Raw genomic sequence first — 17,338 nt, 5'->3', positions numbered from 1 at the left:
ATAAATTATCCATTTTAACTTGTACAGTGAGATCCCAGAGTTGACGGCTACGTCATCAGTGTGCGACGAAGCGTGCACGACTGTGAAGGACGTCGACGAGAAGCTCGTGATGAAGTAAGTAAAATGAAAAGGTTGGTTTATGTCATTATTTGACTGAGTTGCATTGCAAATGGACACAAGATAAAGGGCTAGTTTGTCTTGCTTCATTCAAACATACAAATGAAACGTAGGTATATCTATTGAGCCAGATTAACCTGAAGTATGCTAATGATAGCTCGTATTTATTAGCCCTTTGGTAAGGTTACTGCAAAGCTAGGGTTGTGACGTTATAGGACACCTTTAGGAGGTAATGTTATTTCATTGACCTCCAATGGGTTGATTCATTCAGGCTGAGTTAAGTATGATGAATGATTAAAAATCAGGACAAACGTCAAGTGGAAAAGACTCTACCGGTTGTCAAACGTACTCTCCTCTGCTCCCCAGGAGGACGCTGTTATGATGGCGCTGTCGTGTCTCACTCGAGCCCTACGCTCCCTCACCTTTTCCCAGCCTGCTCTGCTCTCCTCGCAGGTAAACACCCAACCGCTTGCCCGTCGTTTAGTCATTCATTCATTCATTCATGCTGAAGATCAACCACCACACTATCTAACCCGTGTCACCTGTTGTGTTTACAGGCTATAGCGCAGACCCGGCTGGGGACTCGGGGGCCCAGGACGGTGGAACAGCGCAGGGGCCTCCTCACCACAGCTTGTCTGGAGCAGAACAGGACGTTATGGAAGCAGAGGGAGAAGTACACCACCAATCCCATAGGAATGAAGAAGACTGGAGGCAGAGACCACTCAGGTAAAGGCTGTGGTCACAAGGTAGAACAACAAAAACGACTAGTGCATGTTTGCAAGCTGGTCTGGAGGAGGACGAGGTTGGAGTTTGCATTTAGTGCGACTGTTGTTCAATGGCGAGCAGGATTGTCCTTCAGTCATAGGATCGGCGGATCAATCCCCGGCTTTGCTAGTCCATGTCGATGTGTCCTTGGGCAAGACACTTAACCCCAAACGTCTCCCATGGTTGTTCCTAAGGTGTGTGGACGTTGGTTAGTCATGATGGGCAGGTGGCACATTGCATGGTAGCCTCGCCTTCAGTGAATGATGACAAGTAGTGTGAGAGGTGCTTCGAGTGGATGTAAGACTAGAAAAGCGCTATACAAGTACAGTCCATTTACCATAATGCGCAGGTTGTTGATTTGCCCCTTGTCTAATTTATTTGAGGCCCAACTCAATGTGTTAGGTCCAGAAGTCTTTACTGAGGAAAAACTAAGTCTTGAACGGTGTTGTAATGGAGCTAAACACAGACGCTTGCTTTGTGTTGGACAAGACAAGAAACATTTTTTAAATGAGGAATCCGTTCTCTGAGATCCTAATTGGCAGACTAATTGATAATTGTTTTGAATAATCCGCAGGCCTTGTTTGAAATATAAAAGAGCATGTTTTTGATTCTCGTAATCATTTTCTTATCCACTGTTGTGGTCAATCATAAGTCAAATTCAGCCTCGGGTGAAGGGCCGACAGCATTTAGTGATGTGTTTTGCTCTTATAACAGCTGTGGTACTTGTTCAGACTAGAGCCGCCTGCAAAAAGTTGCTCATGTTTCTTTTTGTGGTGCAGGAAGGATACGGACTCATGGCATCGGCGGGGGCCACAAACAAAAATACCGGTGGATCGACTTTCAGCGACTGCGCTATGAGCCAAACAAAGAGGCGCAGCCCTTTGAAGAGAAGGTTGTAGAGGTGCGATACGACCCATGCAGGTGAGGTCAGCGTTCACCACGCGGTGACCTTTTTGATGATGTATGATATGATGATATACGTTCTCAATCTGTGCTCCACAGGTCCGCTGACATCGCCATGGTTGCTGGAGGCAGCCGGAAGAGGTGGATCATTGCAACGGAGAACATGCAAGTTGGAGACGTCATTAAAACGTCTGGCGTTATTGGAAACATGGCAGGTATAAGATCTACTCAGACTTTGCCTCAAGATGACGGAAGTAAAGGTCATCTGTATTTGACACTAAATTATGTCGCGTCCTTGTTTGTTTTACTTTGCAGTCTCAGCCAATGAGGGTGACGCATACCCACTGGGAGCGCTGCCTGTAGGGACACTGGTGAACAACCTGGAGATACAGCCAGGGAAGGGGTCAGAGTACATTCGTGCTGCAGGTAGTCTATTATTTGCATTCTACTTGATGCTTCCCAAAATGCATATTTGGATTTTGGCTTATGATTATTTTTTTTGTGTGAATGAATGAAGTCTACTGTTGCTCAGAGGACAAACATTTTATCCCACAAGCTTGGCAAGTGGGAAAAGTTGCAATCTGCAACCTTACCACTTGATGCCACCAGATCCTACACCTAACTTCTCTTCTGCTGTTGTGCATCCATGTGACAGTTCAATGAAGAGGATCGATGGTTTCATCTGATGTAGTTTAAACGCCTCTGGCCTTTTGTATGGAGGCGATAGCTGCTGTAAAATATGGCGCCTCATAATTCCTAAACTGAAAAATTGTGTCTTCCTTTTGCTTTTAAGGCACAAGTGGTATTTTGCTCCGGAAAGTCAACGGAACGGTAATCCTTCAGCTTCCTTCGAAGCAGCAGGTTCAGGTGAGTTTGTCTGGATTAAGATTCCACCGGCTGCGTTAAAACCACGCTCTGCCTCTGAACTGACGGTTGCCATCTGGACACACGCAGGTGTTGGAGACCTGCATGGTGACGGTGGGACGCGTGTCCAACATCGACCACAACAAACGGATCATTGGCAAAGCCGGGCGTAACCGCTGGCTCGGCATTCGCCCCTCCAGCGGCTTGTGGCAGCGGAAGGGAGGCTGGGCCGGACGCAAGATCAAACCTCTGCCCCCTATGAAGGTTTACGTCAACCTGCCCTCCATCTCAGCCAAGTAACGCACTGGACACGTTTGGGACTGGAGATTGACAACTCTTTTTTTTGTTCGTTGTCACAATAAAGTCGATTTTTTCCGGAGAGCAAATCTGAATAAAGATGAGCCGTTTGTACAGAAGATTACAAATTTTTATTAAACACAACTGCTTGTAAGAGCATGGAAAGAAACAAAACAATATAAAAAATCCAAAACATATTTACATCTATAGTAAAACATGCAGAGTAATCCATATTTGTAGTGGTAAATTTAAAAATACTGTCATGTCATTTAAAATGGGGTTTGTGCAAAGACACTTGGTGGCATTTCAAGTAACGGGAGCAATGAGATGGCATGTTGGAATTGTAGTTTTGACCATTGACACGCTCGTCACTGACTATGGTTAATTGGTTGCGGTGCTAAATCATGGTGACAGAGTGAGCATGCCTGCTCATTGATCCAGTCTAGTGAAACGCCCCCATGCTACGTCTAGATTTAGGGAAAAAATAATAAAAAAACTCAAGGTGAAATATCTTGAAACACACTTGCTATTATGCCCGTTTAGTATTCAAAAAGCTAACCCATGACAAATTCCCTCAAACAACTCTGCCTTGGCTAACACTTCACAGCCTGAGTTTACAGATCTGTAAGGGCCGGTTGGTTTCCCCAACTAAGGAGACGGGGACACCCCGCCCCCTTTGAAAAGCAGGAGACCGGAAAACTTGACTACAGTCGCAGACACAGACGGTGGTAGCTGCAAAATAGGCTTTAACATCAAGTGGCAAAACAAAGTAACAGACAGCCGTGACGGGTTTCTCCAGACCTCAAGGGGCGCTCGAACACCATCAGCATGAACATCCCTATGAAAAAAAGAACCATTAAGGAGACAAATGAACCGCCTTCTCTTGACTATAGGTAGTGGTTTATATTTCAAATATAACACGTCACCTCAAGAAAAAAAAAAAGTGTTAAAATTTGAGCGAAAATATGTATAAAACCACATGAAAGTGCATTATAAACTCAGGGAAATGTATGAGACTTGACATACCTAATAAGAGTTTGCTTTGTACAAGTTGACTTCATAGTGATGAGTTCTGGATATATATATATAGATATATATATATATATATATATGTCAAGAAATAAAGATGAGCTATTTGTGCTTTCAATTTAGTGGAAGGGGGGGGTTGCAATTCATAAAATTATATGTATATATTTATATACATTACTAAAAAAATCCAGCCAATCAAATATTGTAAGTGTTCACTTTATAAAAAAGCAACTACCTCATACAGAAGGCCCTTTTGTCCAAAGGTTTCCTATTGCAAAAGTTTCACGTAACACTATTCAGGGAGTACCATCGAACATACAGCACACCTACACTCACACACAGGCAGTGATTTGGACGTCTGGCAAGACCATCATATTTTAAAAGTTTTTCAAATACTTGCATTGCGCTCGACACAACGCCGATCAAAGCATGTTTCAAGTCCAACTCATTTCCCAAAGAAAAGCCTCCACAGTACTGACCAACTTATGTGTGTTTGAGTTCAGGTGCAACTTTGCGCGCTCCCCCGCAACGGTGACAGAAGGACACGGCGGTAATTGCTTGGTCAGGGTGTGTCTCGTAAATGCGGAATGGGGGAATACATTTGGCCAAAAATGTGGCGCACTAACTGGTAAATGTGTCGAGATGAATATCTCAGTAATCTAAATACTGATCTCCAGGGGGACCACACACACACACACACACATTACACGTCCGATTTTCTGTTCAACATACGAAGTTTGGCCAAGCCAAGCGCTCTGGTGGTGACGCTTTAAAACAGACTTTGGCACGTCATGTCACATCTGGAGAACTCCAGTATCTGCTCGCTGCAGGTAAGCCAGTACATCGAGACGAACATGGGGAGTTGGGCGCTTGAAACAATGCGACAGTTCAATAGTCTCAACAAAATTTGGCATTCAGCTGTTGATAGTTGAAATATGTTCTGCGGTGTCACGTTACACTGCTTTTAAGTAGATGGTGCAGTACAGTCTGAATACACTGATATAAATTATTAAGCACGTACAATAACGAACTGATTCGATTTGAACTTCTTACATGTTACAAATGTTCCGTAGCTACAATCATTATAGCTACCTTCAAATATACTTTACTTTAGTTATTGTATTTGCTTTAGGTGTGCGGTGTCCTAAAAAGCAACGGGCAAACAGAACATCCGGCATTTTTCTATAAAACTTGAGAACTTAAAGGGACGAGTAAAAAAACTGAGCACTGAGTTCGAAGAGAAGGATTCCATCTAGATTCACAGCAATATTCCAACTTTCAACAATAAACACAAACACGGTCTCAAACAATCTCACACACGCCACTGCACGTCACCATCACACTCCTCCATCGTCTATAGAGTAACAATAAATGTAGGATTTCACAGAAATAATAAAATGTTAACAAAAACAAAGTGCAAACACAGCTGCCGTTATCGAAATGTGGCAAATTGTCAGAATACCTCAGGATACCTTCCGAGGCGGTAGCACAAATCTTACAAAATAGTACTTGTTCTTTTCGTAATGTGTAAAAAAAAACAACACCCAACAACGTCAACATCAAAAACATCTAATTGACAACATGAAATTTGTGTATTGAACACGTGGTTGAGAGTCAGCAAGATTTCCACAGGAAAACTATTACTGCCGGGGGCCAGTTGGCTTTTCTTCTACTTCTCTGTCGCTTCTCGGTGAGACGAGTGCAGCCGAGAGTCTGGTGATGGGTGGGTGGACGGTGGCCACGGTCACACAGGCTTAGTGTAACCAAAGATCCCCACCGGGAAGTGCTTCACATGGGTTGGCCACTGTGCGGCGAGCTGGAAAAACTTCACATCGTTCCACTCTACCCCATCGATAGTGACTGAGCATGTGGAAAAAAATGCAGAAAATGAGGAAAGCAACACATTAAACGTCTCATAATATACGCTCCTGAATTTGCTCTGGCAGCTGTTATGGAGCACAGCGCCACCAGATGGCAGCGTCTCCCCAGCTGTGGGGTTGAGGCCTCACCTCTCAGCATCGTGTGCTGGTGCTTGGCTGTGCAGATCAACCTGCTGATGCCATCGATCACCTGGCTCTTAGAGTCCAGCTCCTTCTCCTTGGGCTTCTTGCTGAGAAAAATCACTGTTGAGAGAAACAGGGAGGCATAAATCAATTATCTTCAACACATATTGGGGCTTTTTTTTGTACACATATTGTTCACATCAGAGTGGGTATAAACATACCAAAACCTATAATTAAATGAATGACACAGATGAACAGCTTTTAGTCTGGCTCAAAATCTCACAAGACTCAAAGGCATTGTGGAGGCTGATGAGTGAGCTCACGTCTCATGCTGTTCTCGCTAATGTAGTATACATGCAGGTATTTCCCACGTACACAAACTATGAACGCACTATATAAATGTAATGTAATATATGCAAAGTATTCATTCGTCTCGTGCAGGGACAAGTTTAGAACGAGAAAGACTTATTACATTCGTGAACAAAAAAATGATTTCAGGCATGTTTCCAAAGCGTACCTTTCTTGTTCTTCTCCTTGGTGACCACGGTCATGGCCATGCTGGGTGGCGGGGTGAGTTCCCCTCCACAAGGCAGGCGGCTGACTTGCAGTGAACGGAAGTTACTCTTCAGGGTGTTCTTCAGTCCCACGTCTCTCTTCTCTCCATCTTTCTTCTTCTCGGGGCCCTGCCACGTCCAGTAGTCCACCTGCAGCCCCATCACTTCACTGCCTGAACACGGCGAGCTACTGAGGGAAACAGGCAAAGGTTGTTTTATTTACTTCCCTACTAACGCACAGCTAACAGGGAGACAAACCGTAAAAGTCGGGTTATAAGCCTCTACTACTTCCGGTGGTTGTCACCGCTGTAGCCGGCTAGCGCTGATGCTATCTCTATTACTATAGCGGGGACAACCACCGAAGGTCATAGCGGCTTATAACCTAACTTTTACGGTAATAAAAATAAATAAATAGGGTGTAGTATTGTTTCTGATGATGTTGTGCGTGTGCATTGTTATACCCAGTTCCAGAGAGAGCGGTGGACACAGACGGTGACTGCGGGGGCGTGCCACCTATTTCCTTCCCATACGGACCAGCCGATGGGGGCGTTGGGGAGGACAGGATGCTCGTGTTGACCCCCATTGCATCATCTGAGTCCACTGCAAATCAGGGTTAGAAATAATAATCTCATGAACGAAGCTTCAAAGTAAAACAGCCATAAGCCAGTCAAAGTAAACAAATGGAAGAATATTGGGGTTTGCTCATCTAAATCAGTATCAAGGGAGAGACTTTTGGGTTTCGTTCGGTTTTGGTCTCCTCCTCAACGGTGCAATGTTGAACTCGCTAAGCTGACGAAATACTCCGACACCTTTAAAAAAACAAAAAAAAACAAAGCCTTTTCTTACCTGAAGTTGAGAGGCTTTGCTCCACAATCCCAACTTTCACAACCTGCAGGAATGAAAACGTTTCATTGTGAGACCAGATGAAACTCAAAGAGAATCAGCAATTCTGTCCGGCACGTTTCCGTAGGGAAAATGAAATCTTACCCCAATAAATGGCACAAATTTCTGACAGGAGTCTTCATCAGGGCTGTAAACAGAGACAGTAAAGAGGCTGTGGTTATGACCAGAGGTGAAGGAGGAGGGGTTTCAACACTCCAGAGGTGCACAAGAACACTCAATGGTCCTGGAGGGAAGATGACTGTGGCATGACCCGCACCATGTCCCATCGCAGCAGAAATGGCACATGACTGGCTTGGGTGGAATGGGGTCATCTTAGGGTTATGTTACAATGAGATGAATGGGGGAGGGGGAGACGCTCCTTACAACCAAGAGAAGAAGAAGGTCTTTCTCATCAGCCAGTACTAGGAGTCATTTTACACATGGGACTAAAAGCGATAGTTTGGGCCCAGCCGGAGTAACCGCGTAGCTTCTTTACACGACTAGTGTTGACTCAGACATGCCTACACAAAGTTAGGAGGGGGAAAGAAACAGTACGGCAGTCATCGTCAAGTAAAGTTCAATACACACGCAGACCACAGCAAATCAAAAAATACACCCAGTGATTCAGCAGGGGAAGCGTTGGAGATAGTGTTATCTTTCTGCAAGTCGTCTAACTTGAGGCGCCCGTAGTGCAACGAGTGTTTTGTGAGCCTGCACAGTGCATTGCATCCACAGCAAACAGTAGAATGACGAGGAACGCTGCTGGAACACCTGCTAGTGCAGGTACACGGCTAAATCTATTACATTTTAGGGATGTTACATATTAAATGCTAAAGGTTGTGCAAACCCCAACGGAGCGGGGTCAAAAAGATATATTAAACTTGACCGTCGGCCTCTTGTAAATGTGGGTGATACTTGACATACTTGTTTTATACATACATGCAGAAATACATGTTTTTACATAAGAAGTATTCATGCAGGTTAAAATGGGGGAATATCACATTGATATTGCTAAATGTATTATCTCTTTTGACTGATAAAAATACTTGATTTGCCTCGGAATAGTCAAGTGCATAATTATGTAGACACTTCTAAGGGTGAGCCAATACACGTCGGGCAGCTCATTTTCATGTCAATGTAAAATCTGTAAAAAAAATAAAAAGTAAAAAGTCCAATTTGTAAATACTTTGTTTCGTTTTGAACGGTTGTTAGGCAAATCTTTATAGCAACAACACAGAGGACAGAATCAAAAGTAAGAATCAAAAAACACACCAAACCAAAGACACAAGTCAGGACAGAGTGCAAAGTGAAGTTACAGTGAGTATAGTGTGAGAAGGGAAATGTTAAGACACAGTAAGGAGCTCAAGCCAAATGGAGAGAAAATAGGACGGGTTCAAAACAAAAACCAAGAGTTGAATTAGATACCTGATGTAAAAATCAAAATACAAACTTCTTTTCCTTGAATGCAAATCAAAAGGGAGAGGGGGAACAAGGAATGCAACAGTGTTAAAACTGTGTGTAGTACCTTCTGGCCAATAGGAAGCCGTTTTTACAAACAGGGGCGGGGTTTGCTCTCAGAAAGAAAACAACAAATGTACACAGAAATGCAACGGACTGTCTGTGGAGTGTGTCTGTGTCTGAGACCACGTCCACAAAGACCATCTTCAACCCAGTCACAGGCCAGCGCTGCTCTATAAAATATGATATCACTTTTACTTGAAATGGACCAGAGCATGCGTCTCCTGAGGCCTGTCTCACGAAACTGGATTGCAGTTTAGCGAGGTAACTTACGCTGAACGCCTAACCTGCTCTGGAGCAGGTTAAGTTCCCGGATAAGATCTCAGTGTGTATTTAAGACGCCTACTGACCAATAATTGTCCTGGAAAAATGACCTGCCCACATCTACAGAATCCCGTTTGGGAAGGCGCTCCGCAGAGAGCGTGTTTTTCATGACCAGCAAAATCAAACATCATACATGAAGCCTGGAAGATATTATAATAAACTCACTGACCGCTTTGAACTATGTTCTTGTATTTGGTTTTAACTTGCTTTCATGTTCTTTTAGCTCCACTGGGGTTGCAACTGAAATGAGGTTAAATTGTTAAAACGAAAAGATAATCAAAATAGACACATACGTTTGAGACAGTGATTTAATATTACAATCCCAGTCATTTGCACATTGACGGAGTCGGCGTTTTTTTTTGCCACGATTCCTCGCGGCTTTTGGCTTCTGGAACAGTGTTGCTTTATGCTTTTTACTTGTATTCTTTCTCTATATTTTTCGTACATTCATAAGATTATTGTCTGCTCCTCCGTTGTAAAACACGTTGCTCTCGGCTCCTTCATTGTGTACGATTGGTCAAACGGAGTTAACTCCGCCCCTTTTATGTACACGAGCACAGATCTAGATGAGACACGCCTGGGTTGACTTAACGAGTTGATAACTGGCTTCGTGAGACCAAAAAGCGAGACCGCGGACATCTGGTTAAGTGCAGCTGGATAACTGAAGGAAACCCCGGGTATGTTAATCCAGCTTCGTGAGACAGGTCTCTGGACTCCTTTATGCATATCAAAATAAACTCTAACCTGCACTTTCACCACTAATCACAGCAATCTGGTGTGTGTGTTTAATTTATGAATGTGCCTGCTTGCATGCATATGCATTTCAACATCTTCATGCAGTTTAACTATATTTATTCTAGGACTCATTTTCAATGAGACAATAGACTAATTGGACATTAATATCGGTACTCAGAAGTTAGAAGTAATGCTTTAAAAAGCACAAAGACATACATGCATACACAAACATATGCAGCGCACCGGTATGCTCAAACCTTAACAATCAAAGGTACTTTACCTCTTCTGTTTGTAGGTGAGCATTGCTTCCGAGATGGGGAACTGGTGGGACACGTTGGCACCGACCAGATACTGAACGACTCGTCCTGCTACATCTATGTTGTCTGCAGGGAACGAGGAGACAGATTGTTAACAACACGGTTCTCCTGTTTCATGTCTGGCTAACAGGCTTCAAGACAATTGAGGCGGCTGTTAATTTTCACATACACCAGGTCACTAGAAGACAGCGCATTAATCATTTCCATTCCTCTGAATTAGGGGGTGGGTAGAATGTCATTAAAAACGTGGGTGAAGTCAGCCATACGACGAGAGGAAGAGATGAATTGCGTGTCAAACGGACCTCTGGGCCACACGCAGCCCGGACTACATTTTAACAACACGAGCTGATTCTTAATGTCAACATATTTTTACCTCAGCAGTTCCTTGTAAAAGAAAGCACTCACAGCCATTCCCATCCAAACACTGCCTTGTGTGTCGTGAAGGCAGTTAATATGAAGGACAAAAGAATAAGCAAAAAATATGACGGTTTTTTGTGTGTGCTTGAAACCCGTTTTGAGGCGTGTGAGAATATGGCACCAAAATTAAATTTAAATGAAGGAAAATAATAGGTGGGATATGGGTGAGCAGTATTGAGCTTGTCTAGGCAGAACAATGGACAGTTGAGGAAAAGGGATGTGAACAAAAGATTAACCATGGATGTGTGCCAGCAAACATTTCCAAGACTTTCAAACTGCAATCAGAGTTTGTCTTCTTAAACAGCAGCGGATACGTTACGGAGAGGAAGAATAGTGCCATAATATAGAGCCAGTCGCTGTACTGCAGCAGGCTGTAGCTGTCTTTTGCAATCGGAGGAAAAGCTCTTTCTCTCATCCATCAGCCCCTGACCTATGCTCTGACCCAATTTCTTTCCCTTTCAAGTTTGCCGAACATTAGACACGCAGACTGGCTTTGTAGACAGACACGGAGCTATGCATCCTACCTGAGGCGGGCCGCTCCGTCCGACAGAACAACTCCCTCCATGCAGTGTCCATAAAGATGGTGTTGAACCGGCTGTCAAAGGAGGCCACATACTTTGCCAGGGGATGAGAACCTGGAGTACAAAAAGAAAGATGTAAGCAGAAGACAAAGCGGAAACCATGTAGTACTCATACTAATGCCGAGTGACTCACCGATGGGGATCACCAGGAAGCGAATGTAGCTGAGCCAGTCGGGTGTCTTGTTGGCCAGCTGCTCCACAAAGAACCTCAAGATGGTGCTGAGGTAACTCTGGTCGCCTGCCACCGCCACCTTCATTGTCGGCGGTGTCTGTGCATTGCAGTTACAGCTGCGTGGGTTAAGAGCGGGAATGAGTGATTAGGAGGAAGACAAAGTTCCAAATCATGAAAAACGTGTGTCAGAGAGCATGTGTGAGAGACTCTGTGGCTGTCTTAAGATTTGTATTTCAACAGGGTTTTTCAGTTTTTTTGAGAGCCATGGTGGTGGTGTGTTAGAACTTGTAATAGCATATAGCTGCAAGTCTTTCTGAAGTTGCACTGAATATTGCAACAGCCTTTAAATCCTAATTCTACAATAACATGACATAAGACCAATTTCATCTTTATAACGAGTCCAAAAAGAAAAAGTAAACTCAACCCAGTTAAGCTCGGTCGATTATTGCTCAAAAAGAAACTAAACTCTTCAGTTGATTTAAAGTTGTGTTTTTATAATAGTGTTAACAACGGACCCTTTTAACGATTAATTCATTCATTCATTAATTACGAGCTCCATGATATTTAAGTCACTTTTAAGGACTAAATGCTTCAGGAATTGAGACAACTATTGGAGATCATAATGTCCAATAACAGGGACCTAAATATATGTGATCAATAAAATGTCTATACTTTTAGCGACAATGTTTGGGAAAAAACCCTGCAGACAGCTAAAGCACTGAGCAGGCGTGTTCACATCAGAGAAGCACACGGAGCCACATGACACGGCTGCAGTGGAGCAAACAGGTTGACGGAAGAGCAGGTGTGTAAAGAATGGAAAAGTTACGCTTCAGCTGGATCAAAAGGCGAAAACGGGTTTAACGGAAGCGGCATGGCAGACTGGCCGTGAGGAGACGAGCAGCCGAGCATATGAATATGAATTGCAGAGAGGAAGAAGGAGGCTCGTACTTCCACCTTTCGTGGCAAAACCAGGACATTCTGATAGAACGGGCTCCCGGACAGAGAGCGCTTCAGCAGCGCGAGCGATCGCGTCCTGGAATTCTCTGGCAGCGAGCCAAGATAAACATACACAGTTTGGCCTGGACTACTCCGCCATAACAGGCAGCGAGATAACACTACGCGGGGGGCGATGTCATTCACCAATGTGTGTGTGTGTGTGTGCGTATGTATGCGACTCACAATCTCTGGATGCGAGTGACGATGGTGTTGAAGGCAGCCTGAACATCAGCGGCAGAGCAGGTGGACACAATGGGCTGGCCCTGCTCATGGAGCAAATCGGACACATACTGCACAGAAAACACACACAAGAGGGACATGATGGGTTAATGAGTGTGTAAGAAGCAGAGTGGATCGGTTTGAAAAGACAGCGGGAGAAACATGCGACTGCGGTACATCAGTACTCTTTTGTATTTCTGTTTTTGTGCGATAATGTCAGAGAATAAATGTTGCAAATCCAGTGAGCTTCCAAGCTTGTGGACTGAATATACGAGGAGCTGAACAAAATACACAAACACACACACACACCTGTCCCTGCCACTCTACGGTGTTTATGAGAATGATGCTCTCTGGCAGGCGTTCGTCAGAGATCAGGATCTGGTTCAGCTGGTCATACACAGACTTCCTGGGAACCTGGGAGACCAACGATAAGCCGAGAGTCTGAGCACATCGCCTCCGGACTGAAAACATCTGCGAAGAACACATAGGCAACATGCTCACCTGTGCTACGAGCCGTGACTCCGGGGAGCACTCGCTCTCCATGCTGCTGGTCCTGTCGCTCTGGGCCTTGGAGTTCTGTCGGTCTTTCATGGAGGTGCTGCGTGGGCGCCTCTGTAGCCTGTTTTCCACCTTACTGAGGAGGAGACGAAAACACAAGGAGCTCAAAGTACATGACCGACGAAGCAGTGAACCTACTCGACTGGGCTCAGAAGCAGCTTGTAAACATACACAACAATATCTTGTGTGCATGTTTGCAGATGGAGTGATCGGCAGTGTACCTGGGAGACATGTGGTTTTGGGACTCTGTCTTGCAGAGCTTGCCAACAGTGCTGGTCACCCGTTCAGTGTTGACATCCCAGCTGCTCACCTCCCCCGGTCCTGGTCCTGGTCCTGGTCCCGGCCCTGGCCCCGACACCGGCCCGGGCCCCTTGTCTTCAGTCTCGGGCTCCTAAAGCCAAAAATGAGAAAGGGGACAAAGATGAGCCAAGGGGGCAGTGCGAGAATCGTACAGCACGTTGGCGACGTTGTGTCCCATCGACTCCTACAGTCAGTGTCTCGCACAGGTTCTGGTGTGCACTCTGTATTCTTTCTGTGCATCTGCAGCCCGCATTTTAAGAGCAAGAGTAGAAAGAGTTGAGGTGGTGAGGGAGATGGAGGGGTGCTGGCCTGGTAAATAATTAAACTGTCAGGTCAGAGATAATGATGCGAGCCCACCACAAAAGACAAGATTAGTAAAAAGAAAAGTCGTTCGTTTCTTAGCAGGTGGCAGTTTTTAGGTATTCACTTTGAACTGGATTAGTTGAGCGGTGCGACAGGAGGGGCTAACCCATCAGCACAAAGACAACAGCAAACAGTAACAGTCCTCTTTCAATCCTCATCAGTCAGGATTTATCCAGCATGGGGCCGCCTTGTCTGCTCCACTGATCCATAATGGATGACTGCGCTGTTTGGTTCGCCCGCCCTTGCATACTCCCTCCCTCTTCACTTTTTTTTCCTGGAAAACAACTAAGACTCATGGGAGGAAAGGGCACTCAAGTGGAAAGGGTAGAAACAAAGCTCAAGGGAGATTTAGTTAAAAACTAAAACAAACAAAGTAAAACTGTTGTTGTTCCAAACACATACCCCAACGATTGTATCTGGGATGCTGTCGTCCTGGTACCGGGCGCCTTGCAATTTACATCTGTCCACGGTCAGAAAGTCTCCAGTCTGCAGGGTAAACACACACAAACACACAAACATTAGACTATTTTAACCACGAAGGTCCCTTCTCTGGTGAATAGAAATTACAAACGGTCAGGGCTCCATACTGCATTGCCATGCGCCATCTGCTCAGGTCAAGATGACCACTCTTAGGACGCGTAACCGGCCAATTTCACAGTGGCAGCTCGACACAATTGAGCACGGTGACAGAGCTGGGGAGTATAAATATTACTAAAAGCTTCTATACGTTTCATTCAGACGCCTACTGAAACATAAGCCCCCCCCAAAAAATAACAAACACACTGTGTGCTCAAGTTCGCCTGACGGAAAGTGTTTCAGTGCATCTCGTAACATCTAGCATAATTAATTTCACTATTAGATCAAAGACTTTCCATTTCGCCTGCAAGACGGGTTTATGAAGTTCGACTGGAGACATTTATTGAGCAAAATAGAGGGCTATAGCAGTCTGAAATGCTCCAGGCGTTTTTTATTACAGGCTAAAATGGATTCCCTGATATTTATAAACATCACTCCCTCTCCAACTATCACACTCAACATGTCGCTCTCTCTCCCTCTTTCTCTGTCCTTGTTGTTTCCAACGGGGCATAAATCTCAGAGTATGAGTTCAGGCATTGCTCCGTCCAATCCTCTCTCTGTGCGTGTGCATGCATGTTTTGAGGGTGGTGGAGAGGTCGTTCTGTGTTAGTCCTTATAAATACTAGAGGGCTGTCGGGGTGAATAGGGTACGGATTGCAGCCCCCTCCCTCCGCCCCCCAAATCGGAGCTGCATTGCATTCATGCTTAGAATATCATGGTCCTTGGGAATCCCTGGACCAAAATAAGCAGAGAAGATTGCTAGACATTTAAACAATGTCCAGGGGCGATTGCTTTACGTGACACTGTGTCCAAAAAGAGCCTCCCAGTAACAGAGAGGCGGACCTTTATGGGTGAACGATGGGATTGAAAGGCATCTGATGGTTTTTTTTTTTCATTTATAAAGTGCCGGGTGATCTACTTACAGGACACGACAGCTCTCTCTGCTGGCTTTTTTGACTGTTCACACTTCCAATTTCTGTCTGGGAGCTGGAGTGAGACATCCCTTCAAAAAACGGCCTGAAAACAAAAATGAGTTTAATTGGACAAAACTAACACAAGATGCGAACTAACAATAAATCTCTGAAATCAAACTAAAAACCACATACAGGTGTGTGATCATAAACATTTTGATATATATAAATACTGAGACTATTGGAGAAAAAAAAGATGGCCTTTGAGGAACAAGGTCGAGTACAGACATACTTGAGTTTGGGCTTGGGCGTGCTCAGGACGCTCTCGTTGTCCTCCATCTCCGGCCCACTGTCGCTCTGGTTGTACACCTCCAGACTGTCATAGAGCAAGTCCAGATCCTCCTCCACTTCCTGGGTCTGGTCAACTGGGTCAGAGTCCAGGACCTGCCACACAGGACAGACACTCCATCAAAACATCAGGATACAGTAATCAAGGATTTCGTTATCATAGCCATGGATGGAGGGAGTGACTGGTGCTGTCCATTAGCTAATCACTTTCACAGCTGAGCTAATGGAGCTTAAAGAATGACACTGAAGGCTGTAAAATGAGAAAATCTATGCTATAAATACATCCCTGCCTTGGTCCTAAGCAGGCCAATTAAAAGGTAAGTGATTGCTAGGGGAGTGCTAAGGTGGTGAGCCTTGATCTGCCAGCTGCACAGTGGGGATGTATATCATAGGAACCGCACACAGGCAGGCTTGTGGACTAATCAGGTGATTAATGCCACTCCATAAGTGCAGAAGCTGGCAGGGAGCAGATAAACAGTCTGTCCCCTCTCCTCCTCCTGGCTATGTATTTATAGAGCTATAGCCCTGCACAGTGCCCAGCCACAAGGAAGGGATTAGAGACAGAGGCCGTGATGAAAGATCAACGGGCCACCTGGAGCTTCGAGAAGCATCCTGCAAAACACAACTCAGATGGCCTAGAGGCTCTCGTAAGCATTACAAGGTTAAATCACTCGCATTAGTTTCTTCGGCCCACATTTTTTTTAAGGTAGATATACACTTAAAGGTCTGAAAAAAGGTCTGAATAGCTCTATAAATACATAGCCAGAAGGAGGACAGACTGTTTATCTGCAGTTTTAAACACTTTGATCAAGGTTTTTGGGGTCAGAAAAAGTGACTCAATGCAATGTATATCTCAATTACTCCAATACATTTCAGAGTTCAAAGGAAATTATTATCATTATAATGGTGTAATAGATTATGTAACGCACATCGAGGGATTGTTGCACACGATTGGTTGACTTCCTGCTGATGACCTGATTACAAGCCATTATGTAGAATCCGCAGAAACATTTATTCGAAAAGGACTTGAGAGATGAAAAACACGACAAGCATACAGACCGACATTTATCACAAGATTAAGTGGTGTAGAATGAGATTCGTTAATGGATTCTGATAATGGAAACGTATGAATCATACATCCATGAGCACAGAGGTAAGGCAGCCGAGCGCCATAACGACGCTTGTCCCTCTGTTGTGGTGACGATTCCTCTCCAGTCAGAGAAACATTAGCCGCAGAAATATGCTGTTTATACAGTCAATACCAAGATTGTTTTCTCCTGCCCCGAGGTCAATTTAATAACTGATATGTTTCAAAGCTGACTTACTAAAAGCTTCATAACAGACAGACGGAGAGATTCCCGGAGGGTGCTGTACGCCACGTCATTTGCTTTAACATTAAACATCATCCTCGGGTGTCAATCAAGGAAAACGCAATTATTCTTTTCAAACTCACCTCATCTGTTACCTTGAACCTCTTCAGCAAGGCCACAAACTTCTGCTTGAAGTTAGGTTGCTGGAACAGAAGAAGAAAAAAAAATGCAATTAGACTGGAAAAAACAAACCGAAAAGGGAATAACTGTCATCATTAA

General features: G+C 44.5%; 2 protein-coding genes across 5 annotated transcripts in view; one reads left to right on the top strand and one right to left on the bottom strand.

Moving 5' to 3' along the window:
- The first annotated feature begins 27 nt into the window (after positions 1 to 27).
- Positions 28 to 3,035, top strand: mrpl2 (mitochondrial ribosomal protein L2). Its single transcript, XM_068567413.1, has 8 exons — positions 28 to 114; positions 484 to 570; positions 675 to 843; positions 1,662 to 1,803; positions 1,885 to 2,000; positions 2,101 to 2,211; positions 2,579 to 2,652; positions 2,740 to 3,035. The coding sequence occupies exons 2-8, from the start codon at positions 496 to 498 to the stop codon at positions 2,947 to 2,949; spliced, it is 897 nt and encodes a 298-aa protein (XP_068423514.1). The 5' UTR covers positions 28 to 114; positions 484 to 495; the 3' UTR covers positions 2,950 to 3,035.
- A 2,495-nt stretch (positions 3,036 to 5,530) lies between these two features.
- zmp:0000000755 (phosphofurin acidic cluster sorting protein 2) overlaps positions 5,531 to 17,338 on the bottom strand; it is a 41,032-nt gene continuing 29,224 nt past the window's right edge. The window contains exons 8-25 of one of the 4 annotated variants that reach the window (XM_068567409.1): positions 17,203 to 17,262; positions 15,694 to 15,845; positions 15,414 to 15,507; positions 14,317 to 14,400; positions 13,473 to 13,642; positions 13,195 to 13,327; positions 13,003 to 13,107; positions 12,658 to 12,764; positions 11,440 to 11,594; positions 11,250 to 11,360; positions 10,272 to 10,374; positions 8,840 to 8,872; positions 7,520 to 7,562; positions 7,379 to 7,421; positions 6,994 to 7,132; positions 6,496 to 6,722; positions 5,985 to 6,098; positions 5,531 to 5,835 (exon numbers count right to left, since the gene is read on the bottom strand). In XM_068567409.1, coding sequence (XP_068423510.1) covers positions 5,720 to 5,835; positions 5,985 to 6,098; positions 6,496 to 6,722; positions 6,994 to 7,132; positions 7,379 to 7,421; positions 7,520 to 7,562; positions 8,840 to 8,872; positions 10,272 to 10,374; positions 11,250 to 11,360; positions 11,440 to 11,594; positions 12,658 to 12,764; positions 13,003 to 13,107; positions 13,195 to 13,327; positions 13,473 to 13,642; positions 14,317 to 14,400; positions 15,414 to 15,507; positions 15,694 to 15,845; positions 17,203 to 17,262 — 1,989 coding nt within the window. In that variant the 3' untranslated portion in view covers positions 5,531 to 5,719. The remainder of the gene's footprint in view (positions 5,836 to 5,984; positions 6,099 to 6,495; positions 6,723 to 6,993; positions 7,133 to 7,378; positions 7,422 to 7,519; positions 7,563 to 8,839; positions 8,873 to 10,271; positions 10,375 to 11,249; positions 11,361 to 11,439; positions 11,595 to 12,657; positions 12,765 to 13,002; positions 13,108 to 13,194; positions 13,328 to 13,472; positions 13,643 to 14,316; positions 14,401 to 15,413; positions 15,508 to 15,693; positions 15,846 to 17,202; positions 17,263 to 17,338) is intronic. The other 3 variants (XM_068567410.1, XM_068567411.1, XM_068567412.1) reach the window with 3 other exon arrangements.

This window comes from Clinocottus analis, unplaced genomic scaffold (genome assembly GCF_023055335.1).
Source record: "Clinocottus analis isolate CAN_PGR_092001 unplaced genomic scaffold, fCliAna1.0.p SCAF_8, whole genome shotgun sequence".
Lineage (NCBI taxonomy): Eukaryota > Metazoa > Chordata > Actinopteri > Perciformes > Cottidae > Clinocottus > Clinocottus analis.
Note: the sequence above shows the minus strand (reverse complement) of the source record. Positions and strands in the feature narration are given on the sequence as shown.